This window comes from Ahaetulla prasina, chromosome 7, assembly GCF_028640845.1.
Source record: "Ahaetulla prasina isolate Xishuangbanna chromosome 7, ASM2864084v1, whole genome shotgun sequence".
Classification (NCBI taxonomy): Eukaryota; Metazoa; Chordata; class Lepidosauria; order Squamata; family Colubridae; genus Ahaetulla; species Ahaetulla prasina.
The window spans coordinates 82051826-82078048 of NC_080545.1; the positions used below are offsets into that span (position 1 = coordinate 82051826).

The 26223-nt window shown below is 42.5% G+C and overlaps 1 protein-coding gene across 5 annotated transcripts in view; it reads left to right on the forward strand.

Annotated features, from left to right (window-relative positions):
- The window catches only part of TMTC1 (transmembrane O-mannosyltransferase targeting cadherins 1), a 210275-nt gene that overhangs the window by 140457 nt on the left and 43595 nt on the right, over positions 1–26223 (forward strand). For 4 of the 5 annotated variants that reach the window (XM_058191782.1, XM_058191783.1, XM_058191785.1 and 1 more), the window contains one exon: positions 15628–15771. The exons of the other annotated variant lie outside the window; for it this stretch is intronic. In XM_058191782.1, coding sequence (XP_058047765.1) covers positions 15628–15771 — 144 coding nt within the window. The remainder of the gene's footprint in view (positions 1–15627; positions 15772–26223) is intronic. 5 annotated transcript variants of the gene reach the window in all.

Consider the following 26223-nt stretch of genomic DNA (forward strand, 5'->3'; position numbering starts at 1 on the left):
TCCAGTCTGAACCGGGAGCATTTCACCCCTGCTTCACCCTCATCCTACACTCAAGATACAGATATTGCCGCTATTGCAAATAAATAAATATAAATAATCCTAGGCTCTTTGCTTCTCAGTCATGACCTTGGGATTTGTACTCTTCTCCCATCCAAGATTACTTAAGCTCAAATTTGCTAGGAGTTTTTAAGATCAACCAAGGTTGCCTAGTACTTTCTGTGACCGCATAGTTTGAAATACATTCCAAGAAATGCAGTGGTGGTATTTAGCTAGTTCAGACTGGTTCAGGAGAACCGGTAGCAGAGATTGCAGGTGGGCCTGCCCACCCGCCCTGGCGCTATGCTGTCCTGTTTAGCCATGTTTTCGAGGCTGGGTGCATGAGTGGAAGGCACGCGTGCGAGCAAAGCGCATGCACGGAAGGCCGAGCACATGCGTGGAAGGGGCGCGTGCAAAGCGAGCATGCATGCTGCGAACTGGTGGTAAAAATATGTGAAACCCACCATTGAAGAAACACAATGTGCCTACTAGTATTCCTCTACAATTATAATATAGAAATCCTGTCTTTAAAAAAAAATCACAGCAAGAATCTTCAAGCTCCCTTCAGGGAAGAAACATTAGCTTTGCTCAGCAGTGATTTTCAAGCAGGGTATTTCTAAAGGAAAAAGGTGGATCCAAAGCAATGCATCGATGCCTATTTCAGCCCTATTGTAAATTGCAGCCAGAGAGCTGACCATTTCCACAGCCAGAAGCCACAGGGGAGGCGGTCATAAGCAAAATAAAATAAACTTCTCTATTTGTCTGGGCAGAAATTCTTTTCTTTGTGCCAAGCACAGATGGAGGACATTAACCTTAGTTTGAAAAGGTCGTTTTTTGGGGGGGAATGCAAACTGAGCTGTATCTAAACCAGAGTTCACGAGCGATTGATATTCTGGAATGGTGATAATGTTTAAAAACCTTTAAGTATACTTGCAGCAAAGCAATAAAGATAAATGGCTACAACAGAGATCTTTGGAAGCGTTCCAGGCATGTTGGAGCCAGGGGGAAAAAAGTCATGCTGCTTGGCAGAAGTGTTTTTAGGGAAATCAACAAAAAAAAAGTAAGATCCTTGATGTTGCGAGAGACTGGTGATTATGGAGAGCCGAAGTTTATCCCTAGAGGTTTAATTTTAAAATATTTGCCATTAGAGCAGAATTGCGCTTTCCACGACACATCTAGCTGGAAGGAATATCAAAGAATGTTAATCTTGCAAGAAATAATGGACTGCTTCTTATTTCTACATGGGCGTATTAATATGTGGGAGTTACAGCAGGAATATTGGGATATTTAGTTTCCGGTACTCTTTTTAATGGCCAATTAGAGTGTGTCTTATTAAAATGTACACACGTGCTCTCTTTTCTCTCTTTGAAGGTCAGGGTTCCTAGTCAACCAAATTTATTTTGCTTTCTATTGTTTGCCATTGCAGAGCCTGTTTCTTCATTTTCTGATTGCCCTTGGTCTTGTTTTTGTGGTCATTCTTCAATGCCGAGAGATGGACCAAACCTGCATGTTTTGTGTTCAGAAATGTCCAGTATAAAAATCCTACTTTTACCCTTGTTTGGCTTTTTCAGGATAGTATTTCTTTTTACAGCGATACAAAGAAATCTCTCCTGATAGGTACAAGCCACCGTGGTGTCATTGTGGAAATGACACCAGTGAGGTAATCAGAATCGGATGCAATTGGATTATTTGGGTGAGGATGTCAAGGGGCTCGTTAGATCCCTTGTGGTGCTATCATTCCATGCGGATTGTGCTTGGCTAAAGGGTCTAAACTTTTGGGTGCATAGCATTGTTCTAAACCATAATGGCACTGTATATGGTGCAAAAGGAGCCATTGTGGTTTATTCCATAAGCCATGCTTTAATAAGATATGGACCGGGGTGAAATCCTCCCGGTTCAGACCAGATCGTCGGATCTGGTAGCGATGGCGGTGGGTGGTTCAGCGAACAAGTAGCAAAAATCCCTGCCCCACCCTACGTGCCCAGCTGAGCCGCGCGATCATCAGAGGTTTTTTTTTTTACTTTTAAAAGCATATTTTCTTCGGCCGAAAAAATGCTTTTAAAAGTAAAAAAAAAAAGCCTCTGATGATCGTGCGGCTCAGCTGGGATCGTCAGAACCACCTTTTAAAATAATTTTTTCTACAGCCTCTTCAGCTAAAGAGGTTGTAGAAAAAATGCTTTTAAAAGTTTTTTTTAAAAAGTTGGCCACACCCACCTAGTCACATTACCCCCTCCCCACCAAGCCACGCCCACAGAACTGGTAGTAACAAATTTTACATTTCACCACTGACATGGACACAATGTATGGTGTTGCCCATGTATTCTGGTTCTTCAGCTACGAAGAGTAGGCAAAAGTAATTGGGAAGTGAAGTATATTTTTATTTCTAATGTTGCTTTTTTCTTAGTGGTAAGTGTGTGAGTATGATAAATAGTAGTAGGAGGATTTTTTTTTTTGAAAAAGAACTCTTCTCTGTGCTATGGCCTTTATACAAAAAGTAGTCTGAAACCACAACAAGTAGACCTCAACTTATGACTGGTCAGTTAGTGACTGCTTGAAGTTATGATGGACCTCACTAGAGGTACTTAGGGCTGGATTTAAAGTTCTGATGGCCGCCCCCTCCCCTCCTCCTGTGATCATGTGATTGTGCTTGGCTAAAGGGTCTAAACTTTTGGGTGCATGGCATTGTTCTAAACCATAATGGCACTGTATATGGTGCAAAAGGAGCCATTGTGGTTTATTCCATAAGCCATGCTTTAATAAGATACGGACCGGGGTGAAATCCTCACGGTTCAGACCAGGATTGTCCGATCTGGTAGCGATGGCGACGGGTGGTTCAGCGAACAAGTAGCAAAAATCCCTGCCCCCACCCCACGTGCCCAGCTGAGCCGTGCGATCATCAGAGGCTTTTTTTTTTACTTTTAAAAGCATTTTTTCTTCAGCCGAAAAAATGCTTTTAAAAGTAAAAAAAAAAGCCTCTGATGATCACACGCTCAGCTGGGATCGTCAGAACCACCTTTTAAAATAATTTTTTCTACAACCTCTTCAGCCAAAGAGGTTGTAGAAAAAATGCTTTTAAAAGTTTTTTTTAAAAAGTTGCCCACACCCACCCAGTCACATTACCCCCTCCCCACCAAGCCACGCCCACAGTACTGGTAGTAACAATTTTTACATTTCACCCCTGCTGTGGAGGATGATATTATCTTTGGGACTTCAGTACAGAGAATCTGTTTTCAATGCACATTAGAATCCTGCTAATTTTTGGTTAGTAAAGATACTAAACATGCTAAAGGCAGTCAGGTGTTTAACAGCAAACAGCACTGGTTGTTTGGTTTTAAATGGGAAAACAAAGTGTAACATGCTCTACCCAAATATCCTAACAAGTTCAAATTTTAAGTTGCCTTTGCAAATTTACAATTGGAATGGGTTACCTAATATTATAAAATTGTTAAATAAATGGTCCATGTGAGCAGTAACCATGATGAAGCCCAGGTATGTTAAACATTGTCAAAAGAATAAATGTACCCTTGTTGGTTTCAGTGAGGTTTGTTTTTAATGGCTCAAGCTTGGAATGGCACTGAAAAGCAACCCAGAATTCCTTATGGGCTATTTCCATTGTTGTTCTTGTAGCTTTTTAATGCTTTAATATTTGTTAATGGTAATGATTTTAAATATTTATTGTTTTAGTTTTGTCCTGTGCTGCCCAGAGTCACTTGCTTGTGAAATGGGCAGCTAGATACTGCCCATTTAATGGCCAAATAAAATACTTCATTTTCACTTGGAGCACAATGAGTCTATGATTCTAGATCATTATGAGGTCTAGACTTGCAACTTTATAATATCACTACACTAAACACAGTGAAGATTCTGAATAAAGATGTTTGGATTGTGCCTATTGAAATGTAAGAAAGAATATTTTAGTGCAAATGTTGATATATGGTTTTGCATGTGCAATTTCCATATATTTTTCTTGCTCCAATAGGCAGTCTTATTCTAAATAATTGAAGCAGTAGATAATGTATCTCTTCTACCTCTAGCCAAAAAAATAAATAAATTGCAAGATATTGTGGAATTTCAGCTCTTTTATGTACCCACAGTATATTAATGCAAACACACCAACATTCTGTGTATTTTCAATTCTGGGATAAATGACAGAATTTAGTCAGATCTGGCTCAAGTTATCAGCCATTTACACCCTTCCTGTGTAGCTATAAAGTAAAGAGCCAGATCTCCCTGGAGTTTGGCTGCAGTCACTAAAATGCTGTGTCAGGGACATTCATAGCCAACAATCAGTCCAGAAATGAGCAAAAGAGCTGTCTTAAATAGATACAGCAACAAAAAAAAAACATTCTAGGAGGTAAGCAATTCCATGAGCTTTTGACACAACCCATTTAATGAGCTCCTTAGGGTAGGCCTCCTCTTTGGGTTTGGAGATTCTTGAGATGAACTTGATCATCACACAAAAACTGCCCACCCTTTTTCTACTCGTTTCTTTCTCTTTGTGCATATACTTGCAGATTGTAGTATTTATCATTCATAGCTTACAACAGAGGTGGTATTCAGCCTTTTTGTACCAGTTCAGGCGAACCCGTAGTGGCGACTGCCCGCCCGGACATAATGTCATCCTATTTAGCCATAGTTTCGAGGCCAGATGCATGTGCGGATGGCGCGTGGGTGAGGCAAACCAGTGGTAAGAATATTGGAAAGCCACTGCTGGCTTACAACCACAGGTGACTGTTTCATAGGACATAGGAAACTAAGTGTATTCACCTGATGTTTGACACATATCCTGACACACGTAGCTGGGGTTTGTCCATCGTATTCAACCATGTTATGATTTAGTTACTTTGGGCTTATAAACAGTGAAACCCCAGCCATTGCAGCATGTAAATGGTCTAATATTTTACCTCATTTGATTACAATTTATTTAATAAACTGTGAGGACAATTAACCAGCTTGCCTTCAGAAATCGTGGGCCCTCCATCACTGGAGGTTTTTAAGAGACTAGACAGTCACTTATCTGAAATCGTATAGGTTCTCTTGCTTGAGCAGGGGGCTGGATTAGAAGACCTCCCTTTCAGCTCTGTTCTGTTCTACTGTATAGTCTGCAAACTATGGCTTGATATGTTGGGTGAACCTGACATAATACACTTGCTGTATTTTTCGGACTATAAGATGCACCAGAGTATAAGAAGCATCTTAGTTTCTGGGGAGGAAAATAAGAAAAAAGCTGATTGGCGGGGAAAATCCCAGAATACCCCCCAATCAGCTGTTCCCAGAGGTGAACTTTAGCAACAGGCTCGTTGGTTGTGAGCTCTGGGTCTTGCTCTTTTTTCAGCCTCTGAAACCTCTTGTTTCAGAGGCTGGGCGGGGCTACATTTGGTGTATAAGACCCAAATTTTCACCCTCTTTTAGGGGTGGGAAAGATGTGTCTTATACTACGAAAAATACGGTACATAATTTTGTTTGATTTGAAAATGTCATTGCACTCACTATGTGTTCTACTTAGTTAAATAATAAAAATACTATAGGGCAACACCTGATTTTTGCACAGAGCCTTCAACCATATTCATTTAAGAATCTTTCAGCTGGGAGTGGGTCAGAGTTGCAATTTCCGAGCACAACCAAGCTGCATCATCTGCACCAAATGATTAGATTATCTACCACAAGTCAGCTTGTATTCATTTGGATTTCTTCCTTGTCTTGATTCTTTAGTAGCACAAGATCCCCATTTTCTCACTCTTGCAAATGTCCAGCCATTTTAAACAACCTTTTTGACCATATATCCCATAAATGGATGCACACTGAAATGGGGCTTCATCTTGTCCCATTTCTGCAGAAGTGTTTGTACTTTGCTGATTTGATAGGACACGTGTTTCTTAACCGTGGCAACTTGAAGATGTGTGGGCTTCAACTCTCAGAACCCAACTGCTGTGACCAAGAGATGGAGCTCTTGCCTCACAATCAGGAGGTTGTGAGTTCGATCCTAGGTAGAGGCAGGTGAATGAGGGAGTTGGACTTGATGACCTGCAAAGTCCCTTCCAACTCGGTTAATCTGTTAAATCTGTTAAATCCCCCCCCCCCAGCATGGCTGGTGGGAGAATTCTGGAAGTTGAAATCCACGGATCTTCAAGCTGTCAAGATTAAGAAACCATGTGTTAGGTAGGATATAGGACTACTGTACGGTACTGATCGTGGAATGAATAGGAGAAAATCTCCTTTCTTGCTGACTGGCCCCATGAAAGGGTTCAGAAAGGAAAATGATGAGTTTAGTTAGAGTTATTACAGAACATAGCATTTCATTCACGCTTGCCTCCTCATATTTTAAAGCAATACCCAGGCAGCTATGGTGGGAAATCAAGTTTCCTAATGAATTTATTTGTATGTAAAACATGCAGTGGATTCCATTGAAATTTCATTAAATTGCACTCCGGCTATCCATTGTTCACATCTCTCTCCTGATATTTGCAACATTAAACAGGTAGGGGGGAAAATGCATGCTTTTAACATAACGCAAACCGGTTTTCTTGTTCTTGACTTTCTCTTCCAGTGACAATTCTTTTGTAAAATAATTTCTGAGCATCTTTCTCACGAGAGTATAGTATTTATATATATATATATATATATATATATATATATATATATATATATATATATATATATATATATATATATATATATATAATTGACATATACATGGGGGACAGGGGAGGGGGGAGAGAACAACGTAATAGGAAGCCAGAAAAAATGTGGGTCTCTTTTGGCACCATGTGTCTTTATATGAAACTCAGCTGAGATAGTATCCTTTTTATTTTTAGTATCAAGTGATAGGCTGTCTTTCTTTTCACAGATGTTTCAGTTATTTCCACCACCACTATCCCTCTCTCTATGAAGATCCTAGATCAGAGTTTCTCAACCTTGGTAGCTTGAAGATGTATGGACTTCAACTCCTAGAATTCCCCAGCCAGCATGTAGCTGGCTGACAAATTCTGGGAGTTGATGTCCACACATCTTCAAGCTGCCAAAATTGAAGAAACACTGGGGATGTTCATAGAATTGTAGTGCTCAGAGGCTGAGAATTATCATTCGGCATAAGGTAATCTGGTGCAATAGGACTCCAACTTTCTGCACAGAATGGGCTTTTTTTTTGGCAAAGTGAGAGATGTTAAGCCATGACTCGGCCTTCCATCCTTCCAAGGTCGATAAAATGAGGACCCAAATTGTTGGGGGCAATAGGCTGATTCTGTAAATCGCTTAGAGAGGGCTGTAAAACACTGTGAAGCGGTATGTAAGTCTTAAGTGCTATTGCTATTACAATTGTGGTCCAGCGGTGGGTTTCACATATTCTTACCACTGGTAATGCATGTCCACTTCGCACGCCTGCTCGCACGCCTTCCACACATGCACCCGGCCATCTGCACAATCGCTTTGCTCGTGCTTGTGCCTTCCACACATGCACCTGGCCTCAAAAATGTGGGTAAATAGGACAGCATTACACGGGGAGGGGGGGCCACGCCCACCCACAGTTGCCATTACCATTTCCCCCGAACCAGTACGAACCTGCTGAATATAATCTCTGTCCTCCCCTTCGTGGTCCAAGTCTGAGAACATGGAGCAGCCACTGATCACCACAGCTAGAATTCTCTTGCTATTTATTTATTTAAAAAATATTGTATTGTTCATAGTGGACAAATGACAGGCCAAGAGAAAATGCATTGTCTGATGCATTTGTTAGCTAGAAAGATAGGACCCAAAATACAAAGAGATGGAGATGTTGCCTCCTTTTTTCTAGTTGAAACAGAAGCATATAAGCCATCTGTTGAGAACAGGGAAGCTCTGAACTAATGCTATGATCTCTTTTTGTTTCTCTCCAAATCTCTTGTCTAGGCTAGTATCTTGGAGGAAGGATTTGGACAAGGACTATACTGAGGCTAAAGGCTAAACGATCTTGTTGTGCACCCCTCTACAAGAACATTTATTTCACGGGGATTGAGAAGGACAGCAGATGATTAGATTAGATTAAGATTAGATTAGATTAAGAGTTGGAAGGGACCTTGTAGGTCATCTAGTCTAACCCCCTGCCCAAGCAGGAGACCCTACACTCGTGATGGCCCACGTGCCGGCCTGCCAAATGGCCAAACTTTGAGGTGCTCATGTGCCGGCCTGCGTGCCGGAAGTGGCACGTGAAACCATCCCGTGATGTATGCGCAGCCCCGCTGGCCTTCGCGCATGCGGGAGCCCTGATACCCGGAACAGCGGCGGTCAGTCATGCATGCGTGAGCCGGCACCCGAACACCCAGATACTGGCATGGAAGCACGCCCGACGAACAGCTGGCCATTGCGCATGCACGCAACATCAACCTGGAAGGCCAGGTGCCAGCCTGCGCATGTGTGATAGAATGCCGCTCTTCCGAGTTCCGCCGCTCCCTTGCGCGTGCTGGCCAGCTGACCGGCGCGTGTGTCATCACAGGAACGCGGAATAGGAGCCAGCGAGGCCGCACATTCTTCGCGGGATGGTTTCGTGTGCCACTTCTGGTTCGCCGACACTGCCCTACCACCATTTCTGACAAATGGCAATACAATCTCTTCTTGAAAGCCTCCAGTGATGAAGCTCCCACAACTTCCCACAAGTCAAGCTGTCCCATTGGTTGGCACCTGTGTGCCCTTTAGCAGAAGGACAGCAATGTCTATAAATTCCTTCTGTGGCAGGACCAGACCTCCTCCATTTGCAATTTCCTACCTGAGTTGTTAGCACTTGTTAGAGCTTTCTACCCCAGCTTATTCTTTCATTCAATTTGATTTAATTTCTGCACTGCTGATTTCTACCAGTTTCAGAGAACACCTTCAAAACCTGTTGGCCTAAACAGCCTCTAAAACTGATGACCTTCTAAATGTCTCTTTTGGGCTTTGGTCTCAGCACAGAATCTGGACTTCAGTTCCCATAGGCCTTGACTTTGCCAATTGCACAGCCATTTCATTTTACGTAGTTTCCTTGTAAACTGACATTCTTAGTGAAAGACAAGAGTGTAGCCTCAAGTAACCCCCAAACCCTCAAACCCAAAGCCTCAGGTAATCCCCAAACCCCCAAAACTTTAAGCTTAAACTGTCCACTGTTATCCTCACCCCATTTCTAAGAGGTTTGTAAGGGGCGTGCATAAGTGCACCCACGTGCCTACCATCCCTGTCCTAATATTTTTACTTACTCTTGTCATGTATCCAAATTATATTTATACTTTTATCTGTTATCTTATATATGATTGACAAAAATAAATAAATAATAAATAATAAAAGCAATAAATTCCCCCTTCCAATTTTTCTCACGTTTTTTTAGTTGATTATTGAATTGTCTTGGTGTCCCTCAAATAACTGGAACAACCGGTGAGGTTTAAAGCAGGGGTAGTCAACCTTTTTATACCTACCGCCCACTTTTGTATCTCTGTTAGTAGTAAAATTTTCTAACCGCCCACCAGTTCCACAGTAATGTGTCATGTATCGTTGTCTGTGCATGCCTCTCTCCCATCATGGATTGGGTTTGGTGGGGGGGGCGCCGGCTACCAGCTCTGCTTGTCTGTTACAGCTAGATGGTGTGGGGGGAGATGCGCGAGCTATTCTGGGATGAGGCTCTTTTGTTTGCGGTCGCACTATAGCACCATTTAGTTTCACTTACGTAAAGTGAACTAAACTTATGCGCGGGCGATACAAATAGTATATCTTCAGAAATTTAAATTATCACAGGGAATTTTATGAAAACCTAATGAAAATGTTTTTAAATAATGCTGTGAAAATTTTTTAAAAAGTCAATTAAATTAAAAAAAAGGAATGTGCTTCAGTATCGGACAAAACCCCTACCGCCCACCATGAAAGCTGGAACGCCCACTTCTCTTGAAATCTCTTTCTTCCTTCTACTTTTTGTATTGAAGCTATAATTAATCTTTTGGAATTCTTTTTAAAAACCCTGATTTTATTATGTAATAGTTGAAGACTTTTTCTAAGCAAGGTGGTTCCTACCAGTTTTATTGACAGCAATGTAACTATAGCTTTTCATTGCTTTCTTTAATTATAGCTCTGATTTTCACAGGGTATCTTCCACCCCAGAAGTTAACCATGCCTGACTGCTTAGCTTCCAAGATCAGACAGGTGTTACCACTCTCTGAAGACTTTGTTATAGACTTACTAGCAATTGGGATAATCTAATAATATTTCCGGAGAATAGAAGGGGAGGCAGTAATTTTTCAAAGCTGAGCTACATAAATGGGTTCTGACTACTGAAGAGGCACTGTTGAGGGAATTATCTGAATAATTTATTTGTTCTCCAGAAAACATCCGGCTTCTTATTTGAACAAAAATCAAAGCCAAACTTAATGTAAAGTATTACTTCCGTTTCCTCTCTCTCTCTTTCTCCCTCTCCCTCTCCCTCTCTCTCCATCTCCATCTCCATCTCTCTCTCTCTCTTTTCATCTCTCTCTCCCTCCCTCCCTCTCTCCCTCCCTCCCACCCTCTCTCCCTCCCTCCCTCTCTTTCCTTCCCTCCATCTCTCCCTCCCTCTCTCTCTCCCTCTCTCCCTCCATATCTCTCTCTTTCCTCTCCTCCTCCATCCTCCCTCCATGGCATGCGAAAAATAGGAGGCTTAGGGTTTTTAATTAGTTGTTTTAATAGATTTTTAAGGGAGTTTTAATGGGGATTTTAAGGGTTGGGAGGGGAGGATTTGACGGGTAGGGAGAGAACCCATCGGGAGGGATCCAGCCCTGTGCTTGTTCGCGACATTGTTACATCTGGTCTGAAGGCAGGGGAGGGTTCTGTTCCAGGACTAGAGGGTTGTTCAATCTGTACGGTAAGTGGGAGAGGCAGATATGGCGGGGGGGGTCGTATCGAGTGTTGGGAGCACGTGCTCGATGTTTGACGGCGATCACGTGCTCCGGCCCCTCAGTCCCTACCCGTTCCTCAGGCGGCCATGATCCTCAGAGCCTGGATCTTCGGTTGATGTTATGTAATGCCCGGTCCGTGGCTAATAAAGCCCCCCTGATTTGCGATCTTATTCAGGGGGAGTCCGCGGACCTTATGGGCATTACGGAGACCTGGTTGGGTCCGGAGGGGGGGGTTCCCCTCGTTGAGCTGTGCCCTCCAGGTTTCCGAGCATTTCATCAGCCGAGGGCCCAAGGTAGGGGTGGGGGGGTGGCGGTTGTCATTAAGGAAGATCTAGAACCGAGGGAGGCCACTGTTCCTCAGATTGCCGGTTGTGAATCCCTCTATGTGAGGTGGGGCCATAGGAATCAGTTGGGCTTGTTGATCGCGTACCTGGCTCCTTGCTGCGTGACCACAGCCCTGCCCGAGCTGTTGGAGGTACTTGCCTCTGTGGCGGTTGAGACCCCCAGACTTATAGTCATGGGGGATTTCAACTTGCCATCGGCTGGCTTGCTATCGACTGCAGCTCGGGAGTTCCAGGCTTCCATGACGGCCTTGGACCTGATTCGGGTAAATGATGGCCCCACGCACATGGGGGGAGGCACACTGGACCTGATTTATATCTCTGGTCAGTGGTTAAATGATCTGGAATTAGATGATTTAGTAACAGAACCGATGTCATGGTCCGATCATTTTCTCCTTCGACTAGACTTCCGAACCGCCATCCACCATCGCAGGGAGACGGAACCTATACGGTGGTTCCGTCCCAGGCGCCTGATGGACCCTGAGAGGTTCTGGACGGAGCTTGGGCCATTCCCTGAGGATCTGGCCCACGGCACGACTGAGGAACTAGTTGCGGCCTGGGAGCGGGCCGCGGCTGGGGCCTTGGACCGTGTCGTGCCTTTGCGACCTCTGACCCGGCGCAGATCTCGTTTGGCCCCTTGGTTCTCCGAGGGGCTGAGGGAGATGAAACGCCGGAGAAGATGTCTAGAGAGCACCTGGAGATCCAGCCGTTCCGAAGCTGATTGGACACTAGTTAGGTCCTACTCTAGGACCTACCTAGTGACAATGAGGGAGGCGAGGCGCTCATATGCCTCCACCCTCATTGCGTCGGCAGATAACCGCCCGGCCGCCCTGTTTCGGGTGACCCGCTCCCTCCTTCATCAGGAGGTGCGGGATGACCCGTTGCAGGGACGTGCTGAGGAGTTTAGTGGTTATCTATACGATAAAATCGCTCAGCTCCGGGACGGTCTGGACCGAAATTGGGATGATCCAAGCGAGGGAGAGGAGACACGTCTTGTTGAGTCCATTTGGGATGAGTTTGACCCTGTGGCTCCCGAGGACGTGGACAGGTTGTTGGGGAGACTTCACGCCACTACATGTTTACTGGACCCGTGTCCTCCTGGCTGGTACTGGCCACTCAGGAGGTGACACGAGGCTGGCTCCAGGAGATTATCAACGCTTCTTTGTTGGAAGGGGTTTTCCCTGCCGCCTTGAAAGAGGCGGTGGTGAGACCCCTCCTCAAGAAGCCCTCCCTGGACCCAGCTATTTTGGGTAATTATCGTCCAGTCTCCAACCTTCGCTTTGTTGCGAAGGTTGTAGAGAGTGCTGTGGCGCGACAGCTACCCCAATACCTGGATGAAGCCGTCTATCTAGACCTGTTCCAGTCCGGCTTCCGACCCGGGTACAGCACGGAGACAGCTTTGGTCGCATTGGTGGATGATCTCTGGAGGGCCAGGGACAGGGGTTATTCCTCTGCCCTGGTCCTATTAGATCTCTCAGCGGCTTTTGATACCATCGACCATGGTATCCTGCTGCGCCGGTTGGGGGGATTGGGAGTGGGAGGCACCGTGTATCGGTGGTTCTCCTCCTATCTCTGACTGGTCGCAGACGGTGTTGACAGGGGGGCAGAGGTCGACCGCGAGGGACCTCACTTGTGGGGTGCCGCAGGGGTCGATTCTCTCGCCCCTTCTGTTCAACATCTATATGAAGCCGTTGGGTGAGATCATCAGTGGCTTTGGGGTGAGATACCAGCTGTACGCTGATGACACCCAGCTGTACTTCTCCACCCCGGGCCACCCCAATGAAGCTGTTGAAGTGCTGTCCCGGTGTTTGGAAGCCGTACGGGTCTGGATGGGGAGAAACAGGCTCAAGCTTAATCCCTCCAAGACGGAGTGGCTGTGGATGCCGGCACCCGATTCAGTCAGCTGCAGCCGCGGCTGACTGTTGGAGGCAGTTATTGGCCCCAAAGGATAGGGTGCGCAACTTAGGTGTCCTCCTGGATGAACGGCTGTCGCTTGAAGATCATTTGACGGCCGCTCCAGGGGGCCTTCCACCAGGTTCGCCTGGTTCGCAGTTGCGCCTTCCTTGATCGGGATGCCTTGTGCACGGTCACTCATGCGCTCGTTACCTCTCGCTTGGATTATTGTAATGCTCTCTACATGGGGCTCCCTTGAAGTGCACTCGGAGGCTTCAGTTAGTCCAGAATGCAGCTGCGCTGGTGATAGAAGGAGCTCGCGTAGCTCCCATATAACACCGCTCCTGCGCAGACTGCACTGGCTACCTGTGGCCTTCGAGTGCACTTTAAGGTGTTGGTTACTACCTTTAAAGCGCCCATGGCTTAGGGCCTGGGTACTTACGGGACCGCCTGCTGTTACCACATGCCTCCCACCGACCCGCACGCTCTCACAGAGAGGGACTTCTCAGGTGCCGTCCGCCAAGCAATGTCGGCTGGCGGCCCCAGGAAGGTCCTTCTCTGTGGGGCTCCCACCTCTGGAACGAACTTCCCCCGGGTTTACGCCAAATACCTGACCTTCGGACATTCCGTCGCGAACTGAAGACACATCTTTTTATTTGCGCGGGGCTGGCTTAAATTGATTTTAACAAATTTTTAAATTCTTAGTAATTAATTTTAAATGGGGTTTTTTAGCTTATTATATATTTTACTTCTCAGGCCAATTTTAAAATAAGTTTTTTAACTGCATTTTAAATTTGTATATTGTACCGTCTGTTTTATTCTTGCCTGTACACCGCCCTGAGTCCTTCGGGAGAAGGGCGGTATAGAAATCAAATAAATAAAATAAAATAAATAAATAAATCTCTCTCTTTCTCCCTCCCTCCCTTCATCCCTCTCCCTCCCTCTATCTGTCTCTTTCTCTCCCTCCATCTCTCTTCCTCTCTCTCTCTCTCCCTCCCTTCCTCCATCTCTCTCTCTTCCCCCCCATTGTCCCTTCCCCTTTTTGGCAATTTGAATCCAGCTGTTTCAGGTTTTTTTGTATAATTATGAAGAAAAGGCTACTCTTTGTAAAAATGCCTAGAATTTTGGAAAGATGGGAACATTGATCATTTTTTTAAAAAAAAGTAGAATCTGGTGGCCCTAGTGAGAGTTTAATGAAATTCAGTTTTCTTTCATAAATAATGCAGTAGTTGGCGCTTGATTAGGTGAAGCAAGGAGGACTTGGTGGTTAATGAGATGCATAGCAGGAGAGAGATTGCTTGCAGATGGTTGCCATTTCCAATGACATATATGTGTGTGCTTGTGTGTTTGAGCCTATGCATGGGCTTCGTAAGAAAGACTCCAAACTGGATGGCTGTATTTTATTAAAAATCCAAATAAAAATACCTCCATAAGATTAAATGCAAACAGACTTTTTAAAATCTCTGTTTAAATGCTGATATTGTTTACTGGAACAAAGACTGTATTCTGCACTTGGATTGGCATGTAAGATCACTTTCAACACTCATAAGTAAAAAGGTGACATGGGACAGGAAGAATGCTCGCCACTTCCCCCTGGGAAACTGTAATCAAAGGAGAAGTGGGGCAGGATGGGGAGTAGAATCCTATATTTTCTTCCTGGTGCCTTTTCCCCTTGGGTTTCAGATGCTTTCCCTCCTAGATTTGGGGGTACAATTTTATTTATTTTATTTATTTGTTGAATATGTATTAGATAATATATATATATAAGTATAAGCGTGAATTGAATACATAAAATGAATACAATTAAAGGGAACATTGGGACAGGGACAGTAGGCATGCTGGTGCTCTTTTGCACGCCCCTTACAGACCTCTTAGGAATGGGGTGAGGTCAACAGTAGACAGTCTTAGGTTAAAATTTTGGGGGCTTTGGGATGAAACCACAGTCTGGTAGTGCATTTCAGGCATTAACCACTCTGCTGCTGAAGTCGTATTTTCTGCAATCGAATTTGTATCTATTGTTTGCTCGTGTATTGTTGTGGTTGAAGCTGAAGTAGCCATTGACAGGTAGGACATTGCAGCAGATGATTTTATTAGCTATGCAAAGAAGGCTGAACATTTGCCTGTTCTGCTGTCCCAGTACAGAATTCTCCCTGCCACACTTCCAGAGGAAGGTAGCATTCTGTGGGTGTATATTTTTAACCCAGAGGCCGTGGGTCAGCCCCACTGATTGTTGAAGGCCTTCGAATAGAGGCCTGCCTCTGCTTCCTAGTGGTTCCAAGTCCCTTCATGAAGAAATGAACGAATTAAACCTTGCCATAGCAAAGTCTTCAGGTCTTATAAGAAGCAACGAACGTGAAATGGTTTGGATTTTTTTATATTCAGTAAGATGATCTGATTCCTTCCTCCCTCCTCTCCTCCCTCCCTCCCTCCCTTCCTTCCTTCCCTCCCTCCCTCCCTCTCCCTTTCCCTCTCCCTCTCTCTCTCTCACTCAACAGGTTATATCCACGTCATGCAAGTGCGCTGAACAACCTTGGGACGTTGACCAAAGACATGGCACAAGCCAAGGAATACTACACTAAAGCTCTCCAGCTGAACCCACAACACAACAGAGTCCTCTTCAATCTTGGAAATCTTCTCAAGTAGGTTTCTGGGCTCCTTCAAGCATTATACAATTACAGTTGAGGTATATCTAGTTTTGCTGCTTTCAAGGCAATCTGGTGACTGCCTAGACAAGCCTCTGCAATTTCTCTGGCAAGATTTCAGAAGTGGTTTGCCCTTGCCTTCTTCCTAAGGAATGAAAGAGACCCCAAGTCTCCCAGCTGGCTACATGCCTAAGGTGGGACTAGAAGTCCCAGTCTCCTGGTTTGTATCCAGGTGCCTTTCACTAGTATACCAAACTAGCATGTGTGTATTTGTACATGCATGCATTTATATACAGTGCATATAATCCATCACAATGGTCCAATTTCAAAAGTTTTTCAACTTTCCAGTCTACAGTATAGAAAGAATGACTGACCAAAGTCACCCAACCGGTTTTCAAGGGTAAGGAAATACCAGAACCCTCACCCAGCGATTAATCCAGGGGTGAAATTCAGCAGGTTCAGAGAACCAGTAGCGGAAATTCTGAGTAGTTTGGAGAACTGGCAGATACTACTATGACTGGCCCCAGAGTGGGGTGGGAATGAAGATTTTGCAATATCCTTCCCCCAGGAGTAGGGACGGAATGAAAATTTTGCAATATCCTTCCCCCAGGAGTGGGAAGGGAATGGAGATTTTGCAATATCCTTCCCCCAGGAATGAGGACGGAATGAAGATTTTGCAATATCCTTCCCCCAGGAGTGGGAAGGGAATGGAGATTTTGCAATATCCTTCCCCCAGGAATGGGGAGGGAATGGGGATTTTGCAGTATCCTTCCCCTGCCACATCCACCAAGCCACACCACACCCACCAAGCCACAACCATAGAACCGGTAGTAAAAAATTGTTTAGCTTTTGTGATGCGGAAACTACGTCCTTCCTTGGTCCCTTCCATTGTTTCAGAGTGCCTTGCTTGGGTTTTTGACTTAGTGTTATGTGTATAGTTTAGTGTGAACACAACCAATTAGCTATTTGGGACATTGCAGTAAACTATTTTCCATTGTAATAGGTATGAATTATAACTCATTATTTGATTGAAACAAGTCAACCTACCTTATGGATTATGAGACTTAATAAACCATTGTTAAGAATTAACAATGTCAATCTCCGTCTAAGGCTTAGCTGTCATGCTCAACTGTGGTTAACCAAGAATTAAAGGGAAAGGGAAACCACCTTGTTGCCACGCCACGAAGAATGAAAAACAGTATGGAAGGCATGCTAAAGCTTGTTTCCATTAAGATAAACTGTAGCTTGAACTTTCTTGTAACATCAAAACTGAGCTAATGTTGGAATTAACTACAGAAGTAAGAGAAAAAGTTATGGATGTGTATAATTATAATGGTTCTCAGATACAGTAAAGCATTTTATTATGTTTTAATTTTCTATCCTATCTATCTCTCTATCTCTGTCTGTCTATCTATCTATCTATCTATCTATCTATCTATCTATCTATCTATCTATCTATCTATCTATCTATCTATCTATCTATCTATTTATCTATCTATCTATCTACCATCTATCATCTATCTATATCATCATCTATCTATCATCTATCTATCTTATCTATCTATCTATCACCTATCTATATCATCATCTATCTACATCATCATCTATCTACTATCTATCTATCTATCTGGTCTTATGTCAAGGAGTATCTGTGTCTGTCTGTCTGTCTGTCTGTCTGTCTGTCTGTCTGTCTGTCTGTCTGTCTGTCTGTCTGTCTATCTATCTATCTATCTATCTATCTATCTATCTATCTATCTATCTATCTATCTATCTAATGGTGTTGTTTCCCATGAAACAGCTATATTATGCTAAATAACAGCAGTTTTGTGCAGCTATCCGTTATCTATCTACTCATTGATATTGAAGGCACGATGTTCTGTTTTTTTCTAAGTAATAAATCATCCTTGATATATAGTCTTTAATACAAGGTTCATGTAATAGAGCTATATCATCTAAATTCCAATATCAGCTGCTATTAATCATGCCCATCAACTGTTTTGTATACTTGCCTACAAAATTTGAGGTGAAATACAATAATATTCAGAAATCCAATTAGAATCATACTGCTTATCCAATAATAGCTGCTACTTTTTGAAGGCAGCAAACATAATATGGTTTAAGCCACTCTAAACAATAATAGAAAAATGGATCTAAAGACAATACCAGATAGATTTTTAAAAATGCAAGTCTTGGGTAGATAACATATGGCACCTTATTTTATTTGTATGGCTGTAATCTGACTATGTGAAAAGAAATGTTAACATAATAAACATTTCAGATTTCCTGACAATATAATAACTGGACAACTCTTGGCAGTTGTGTCATCATTTCAGAGGTATTTCATTACTTAAACAGAAAACCAGAATGACCACAGATTGGCAAAAAAGCAGTAGGAGTGTGAGAGACTTTTAATTTCCTGCTGGCTTTCCCAATGAGTTTCCTTGTGGGAATCTGTCCAGGAACATCGGAAATCTCCTATCTCCTCCTCTCCATTCTCCTCCCCTCCCTTCCCCTTCCCACAGGTAAGTGGCCACTGCTGTGTGGGAGACAGAGGAAGGGATTATGAGACTGGCTGGGAAACTGTCATGGAACATTGAAAATGAAGATCACATGACCGTAGCAGCAGCATAACTGCAACCAGTAATACTGAAGCAGCCACATTTTCCCCAAATTTTGTTGAGTCATGGATCTTGGATTTTGGATACATTCTGTAAGTTAGTCTATTTGAGTTACCTTGGTTCAAAAATTGTTGCCCTATGATGTACCAGTTAAAGGTCATAACAGTGAGTGTTTTAGTGGTATATAAACAAATTACAATCATAATGTAATGTAATATCCCAAAGATGCTTTTGTGAAAAGGCAACTGGACCTTGTTTTTCCTTGAAGACATTTCACTTCTTATCCAAGAAGCTTCTTCAGTTCTGGATGAATCCTGGACGATGGAAAGATTTATATTCCTTGCAGTCATCTGGTTGTTAGCACACTTTCTGAGAGTCATTGAAACACAGATAAACCTCCAAGTGGCCTCAACAGCTCTCAGAAAGAGTGCTAACGACCAGATGACTGCAAGGAATATAAATCCTTCCATCCTCCATCATTCAGACAAAACTGAAGAATAGAATAGAATAGAATAGAATAGAATAGAATAGAATAGAATAGAATAGAATTTTATTGGCCAAGTGTGATTGGACACACAAGGAATTTGTCTTGGTGACATATGCTAGATGACAGAGAATCTTCATAGACGAAAGTAATGTAATATCCCAAAGATGCTTTTTCAAAATGCAACTGGACGTTGTTTTTCCTTGAAGACATTTCACTTCTTATTCAAGAAGCTTCTTCAGTTCTGGATGAATCCTGGACGATGGAAAGATTTATATTCCTTGCAGTCATCTGGTTGTTAGCACACTTTCTGAGAGTCATTGAAACACAGATAAACCTCCAAGTGGCCTCAACAGCTCTCAGAAAGAGTGCTAACGACCAGATGACTGCAAGGAATATAAATCCTTCCATCCTCCATCATTCAGACAAAACTGAAGAAGCTTTTTGGATGAGAAGTGAAATGTCTTCAAGGAAAAACAAGGTCCAGTTGCCTTTTGACAAAAGTATCTTTGGGACAACCATGAGCTAGATGACAGAGAATCTTCATAGACGAAAGTAATGTAATATAATATACCCAACTTCTTCTATGCAAAGCGCTGTTTTTAACTTTTAAGGGCTGCATTGTAAAAATAATCGGTAGAGCCAGAACAAAAACTGAATGTGATTTCATTTACATTTTATGAATACAGTTGCACTCCATTTCCCTTGCTCTCCTTCGCCCAGCTTGCTGGTAGCTTCAGATTTGAACTACACAGAAACAACTTAGTTTATGTCTTTTTCACTTCTCAGAAGAACATTTTCTTTCACAAATAAGTGTTGCATTCAGATAGAAAGAATCTTCTAGTCTATTTACGATGCACATGTTTATGATGCTATTTATTTAGTCTAGCCTATGAATAATGTACCAAGTGAACGGATGATCAAAGCATATATGCAACACATCTAGCTATGGTTGCATTTTTGTGGGTGTCCCAAATGTGGCTGTTGCTATAGAGCAGTGCTTCCCAAACTCGGTTAAAATTTCCCCAAATTGGGTAAAAAGTAGTTTTTCTTTTTGGGTAATGACCCATAAATCCATTCACAATCACAAAAGGGGCATTTAACTGGATTTCTGTAGATTTCTATGTATACTAAAATATGTTCAAAAATCTTCCAAAATATTCCTAATTAAACAAAAATCAATAAAATTACCAATAGTAATTTGTTGAAAAGACATAAAGATAATTCAATAATATTGCTTTTATAATACAGGTAATACTCAAGTTATGACAGTTTGTTCAGATTACGAAGGGGCTGAAGGAAGGACCTTATAACCGGTCCTTGCAGTTTGATAAGACTTTATGACGGGTGGTTTGGGTTAGGTAATGAAGGAAAAGGTTTAGGAAATACTGCTATTGAGTTTAGACAACTTGAAATTTTAGGACTGAGCTGGTCTGTGCTTTTTGATTAAATTTTTCATATTCGTCCAGATAATAATCTTTCATAATGAAAAATGATTCCAGAGGGAGTCACTCACTGTCATTACATTTGTTTTTGAGCCCACAAAATAAGATCTTTCTGCCTATATTCTTTTGACAAGCAAAGCAAAAACCAACAACAATTTTTCTAGCTTTCTATTTTAGCCAGGGAGACTATTTATGGGTTTCCCTTGATATCACATTTTGATAGGAGCCATGTAATGAGGATTTGTTTTTGTTTTCAGTTTTGAGATAATGTGTCATAACTTTCTTGTCAACCCCTCCCCCCCATATAAAAATAAAAATAGGACAGTGAGACATAGAGCCGGTGCGAAATATTATTGTGCTGTATAAAAAACAGGGCTCTTGTAGATGACCAGGCTGAGCCCAAAGGTGGGGTCAATTGTGCCATGTTCAAACAAGAGACCTAAGTCCAACCCCAGTGAATTGACTCTTATCTAGCTCCAATTGGCCTTGACTATTAGTAGATCAGACTCTTTTGAATAGCAGTAGCACTTAGACTTATATACTGCTTAATAATAATAATAATAACAGAATTGGAAGGGACGTTGGAGGTCTTCTAGTCCAACCCCCTGCCCAGGCAGGAAACCCTACACCACTTCAGACAAATGGTTATCCAACATTTTCTTAAAAATTTCCAGTGTTGGAGCATTCACAACTTTTGCAGGCAAGTTGTTCCACTTATTAATTGTTCTAACTGTCAGGAAGTTTCTCCTTAGTTCTAAGTTGCTTCTCTCCTTGATTAGTTTCCACCCATTGCTTCTTGTTCTACCCTCAGGTGCTATGGAGAATAGTTTGACTCCCTCTTCTTTGTGGCAACCCCTGAGATATTGGAACACTGCTATCATGTCACCCCTGGTCCTTCTTTTCATTAAACTAGACACACCCAGTTCCTGCAACCGTTCTTCATATGTTTTAGCTTCCAGTCCTCTAATCATCTTTGTTGCTCTTCTCTGCACTCTTTCTAGAGTCTCAACATCTTTTTTACATCATGGCGGATCGAAACTGAATGCTTCACAGTGCTTTACAGCTTTCTCTAAGTAGTTTACAGAGTCAACCAATTGCCCCCAACAATATGGGTCCTCATTTTACCCACCTCGGAAGGATGGAAGGCTGAGTCAAGAGATTTTCTCAATCTGTCTTCCAATCAATACACTGATCGTTTTTTACTGGAACTGTCTTCATTTTTAACAAAAGAAATTGATTATATATGATCAATGCCATTTCTTCCCATCTAACACTGAACTGGGGCCTATCTGGATTAGGGCCAAAATGTTCTTTCTCTTCTTGGATCAAGTCACATATACAATTCAAGCTATCATCTACAAAAGGCTATAATCATTTTATTATCTTGACAAAATCTGCACACTTTTCTCTAATTATTTTTTTAAAAAAGCAAACCCTAACAGAAAAAGGGGATAATTGATACTGTGAGTAATGAAAGTATTTATTGCTGTTGCTGAATTGATTTTTTTAAATGTTTTAACTGATATTAGCATTTCTTTTAGCCTTCCTAGATCCTGATTGTTTCAGCAGATTTTTAGGTTCTAAAAAATAGGTACTAAAATCTTGTATTCGGGAGAAGTTCAAATGTTCTGTAAATTCATAAATTAGCTGACCTTTTGCTGCTGAGCAAAGCAGGAGAAAACATGGGGATTTATGGTTACGACTCTTTTATATTAATTAAAGTGTTGGCACTTTTGTCTCCAAAGCAGAACTGGGTTTTTTTCACTTCCTGTATGCAGAAAGACATTTTCCATTTGCGTAGTAGTCCAATATTTGCGGGGAGCACATTTGTTGAAATTAACAAAGCCACAAATATGACATTCCAAATCCCTCGTTTGGCCATGCTGGCACAGCACCTCCAATTTTGTGCGGAGCCAAAACATATAATAAATACAGATTTCCTACCATAGCTTCAGCCAGAAGTTTTAAATATGCCCTCTTTAAAAGTCAACTTTTCAGATGTGTTTGCATTTTGGAATTCTGCCTTTTTTAACTGATACACACCAAATTCATATTCTCTTCTATAACTTTGGAAAAGTCCTTTGAATTGTTCAAGGTTTAAACATGCATCCGTTGTCATTCCCTGGTTTAAATGGTGAGAGATTGTATCTGTGATTTGCTCCCTTAACAAATTTCTCACTTAGAAACATAAATTTTGGGCTCAATTGTGGTCATGAGTTGAGGACTACTGTAGTCACATTTATAACTGTAGCCGCATCCCCATAGTCACAAGATCAAAATTCAGACCCTTGGCATGTATTTACAACTATGGTTGCAGCATTCCAGGCCAGGGTCATATGATTTGCTCAGCCAAGTCAATGGGGGAAGTGGGTTCATTGAATGAATGAATGATCCACTTAGCAACTGCCGTGATTTACTTAAACAACCGTGGCAAAAAAATTGTAAAATTGGGCATGATTCACTTAACAACTGCCTTGTTTAACAGTAGAAATTCTGTGTTTGTAAATTAAGGACTAGATGTAAATGGACTAGAGATCGACCACGAGGCACCTCCTGTGTGGGGTGCCGCAGGGGTCAGTGCTCTCACCTCTCCTGTTCAACATCTATATGAAGCCTCTGGGTGAGATCATCCGTGATTTTGGGGTGAGTTGTCATCTGTACGCTGATGATACGCAGCTGTACATCTCCACCCCAACCACCCCAACAAAGCCGTTGAAGTGATGTCCCAGTGCCTGGAGGCCGTGCGGGTCTGGATGGGGAGAAACAGGCTCCAACTCAACCCGTCCAAGACTGAGTGGCTGTGGATGCCGGCATCCCGGTATAATCAGTTGATTCCATTGCTGACCGTGGGGGGCGAGTTGTTGGCCCCCACGGGGAAGGTCCGCAATCTTGGCGTCCTCCTGGATGCACGGCTGTCGTTAGAAGACCATATGACGGCCGTCGCCAGAGGGGCTTTTTATCAGGTTCGCCTGATATGCCAGTTGCATCCCTTCCTGGACCGGGATGCCCTGTGCACGGTCACTCATGCCCTCGTTACTTCCCGTCTGGACTACTGCAACGCTCTCTACATGGGGCTCCCCTTGAAGGGTACCCGGAGGCTTCAGCTGTTCCAGAATGCGGCCGCGCAGGTGATAGTGGGAGCGGCTCGAGGCTCCCATATAACACCTATCCTGCGCGGGCTGCACTGGCTTCCGGTTGTCTTCTGGGTGCAATTTAAGGTGTTAGTGACTGTCTTTAAAGCGCTCCATGGCTCAGGACCGGGATACTTACGGGACCGCCTGCTGCCACCGGTGGCCTCCCATCGACCAGTGCGCTCCCATAGAGAGGGTCTCCTCAGGGTGCCGTCGGCCAGACAATGTCGGCTGGCGACCCCCAGGGGGAGGGCCTTCTCTGTGGGGGCCCCAGCCCTCTGGAATGAACTACCTCCAACGTTGCGCCAACTCTCTGACCTCCGAGCCTTCCGGCGTGAGCTGAAGACTCTTTTATTTCATCGAGCAGGACTAGCCTAATAGTTTTTTAATAGCTTTAATTAGTTTTTTAATGGGATTTAGCAAATTTTTACATTTCGGCCAATTTAAAATTAGTTTTTTAAAATTGTTTTTAACTTTTGTTTTATTGTTTTTACTTGGCTGTAAACCGCCCTGAGTCCTTCAGGAGAAGGGCGGTATAAAAGTTGAAATAATAAATAAATAAATGTGGCCATTTAAAACATTTTGCGATGAAAGCGCACAAGGATCTCAATTCACATAGTTTTATACTAGAAGACTTGTAGTGTTTAAATCAATTATTCAACAAAGGGTGAACTATTAGGTAAAGGGCCCAACTGTTCAGAGGACTCCCAAATTCAATATTAAATTCAAGAAAATAGCTTGTATCTTGTTTTATGAGACCCTAAAAATCCTCCCAGGCTTATAATAATACAACTTTTGTTATTCCTTCTCTGGATGGCTTTTCCTGTAAATAGCCTCATCCACAGAACAGCCAAATCAATGAAACCCTGTCAAACCCTGCTTTAATCTTTTCACAAAGAGTATATTTTGAGTGTGATTACAGAACATTTTACGGGGCACTGCAACCATCATAAATATGAGTCAGTAGTTGACATCCAAATGTAAATCACGTGACCATGAGGATGCTGTAGTGGTCATAAGTCTGAAAAATGGTCATAAGTCACTTTTTTCAGTGCCGTTGTAACTTTGAACAGTCACTAAGCCAACTGTTGTAAGTCAAGGACTACTTGAATCCTTGCTATATGAATGGTTGTAAGTCAACGATGACCTGTATGGGATGGTATCATTTCCCACCTCCATTTCCTTGACCCTTTTAGTACTGAATTTAATCTTACTGCTTTTTTCCCCATCTTTATTTTTATTTATTTATTTTTTATTTATTTATTTGGTTTGTCAAACATGTTCGAGATAAGAGGAATCAGTATAAACATGATTATGAATACATGAAATGGGTACGAATAAATGGAGACAGTAAGACAGGGACGGTAGGCATGCAGGTGCGCTTATGCACGCCTCTTACAGACCTCTTAGGAATGGGGTGAGGTCAACAGTAGACAGTCTAAGGTTAAAGTTATGGGGGTTTGAGGATGTAACAACAGAGTCAGGTAGTGCATTCTAGGCATTGACCACTCTGTTGCTGAAGTTGTATTTTCTGCAATCGAATTTAGAGCAGTTTACCATGAGTTTGTATCTATTGTGTGCTTGTGTATTATTGCGGTTGAAGCTGAAGTAGTCATTGACAGGTAGGATGTTGTAGCGGATAATTTTGTGTACTACGCTTAAATCAGACCATAGGTGGCATATTTCTAGGTTGTCCAATCTTCATCAAAATTAGACAAAAGGAGTCCCCCTCTCTCTCTTTTTGAAATACCTTTTTCCCATGTTTCAGTTTTATAATATGAAAATGAAAGAGATGGAAACTGCTAATAAGCACAAAGCACAAAGTTCCCAGAGGGGAAATATTACCTTAATTGGTGTTTCTAGGGAAGCTTTTCATTAGCCGAACCATCCGTAGTTGTTACAGTTGAGGTCCATCTCTCCCTCAGCTATTAATATTTCAATCTTCTCGGGGAGCTTCAAATTCCAAGTCAAATATCATCACTGATTATTTTTTTTACAAAGCAAATTTAGAGACAGTATTAATACAAGTATTGATAAGGTCTGCATAATAGAGGCATGATATCCAGGAGAACCCTAGAACGGCCATCAGAATAACAGAGTTGGAAGGGACCTTGGAGGTCTTCTAGTCCAACCCCCTGCTCAAGCAGGAGACCCTATACCATTTCAGACAAGTGATTGGCCAATCTTCCTTTAAAACCTCCAGTGATGGAGCACCCACAGCTTCTGAAGGCAAGCCATTCTGTTGCAGGAAATTTAAGTTTTCAGTTGAGGAGACAAGGCCATGAAGGATTGGAGAAACAAGAATTATTTTATTATCTGCGCAAAAAGGAACAGACCTCCACTCATGTGGAAAACAAGGTCTGAGCACCGGGAAATGCCCAAGCAGCATTCTTTATAGTTTTGGTTACAAAAAATATCATGCTAGAAAAGAAGTTATCCTCATTGGTTATCAAATGACAAATACCATATATGGAATATATCATACCCTCTTGATACATCTGTAACTTTCGATACCCTTTCTTTACAAAATCATGTTACTGGAACGAACTGGTAAACAGGTTAAAGAACAACATGTAGAAATCTTTCTGTACTTTCCAAAATGCTTGCAACACCATGCCTCTGCCAAGCAATACCCTTCTGCATTTATGTGATACACAGAATTCTATAAGCGTTACAGATTTATAAGATCTAGCTTTTGGGGTTCACCTTATACCCTATATTGGAGTCCTTCTTCAATTCCACTGGTTAATTGTTCTCACTGTTTGGAAATT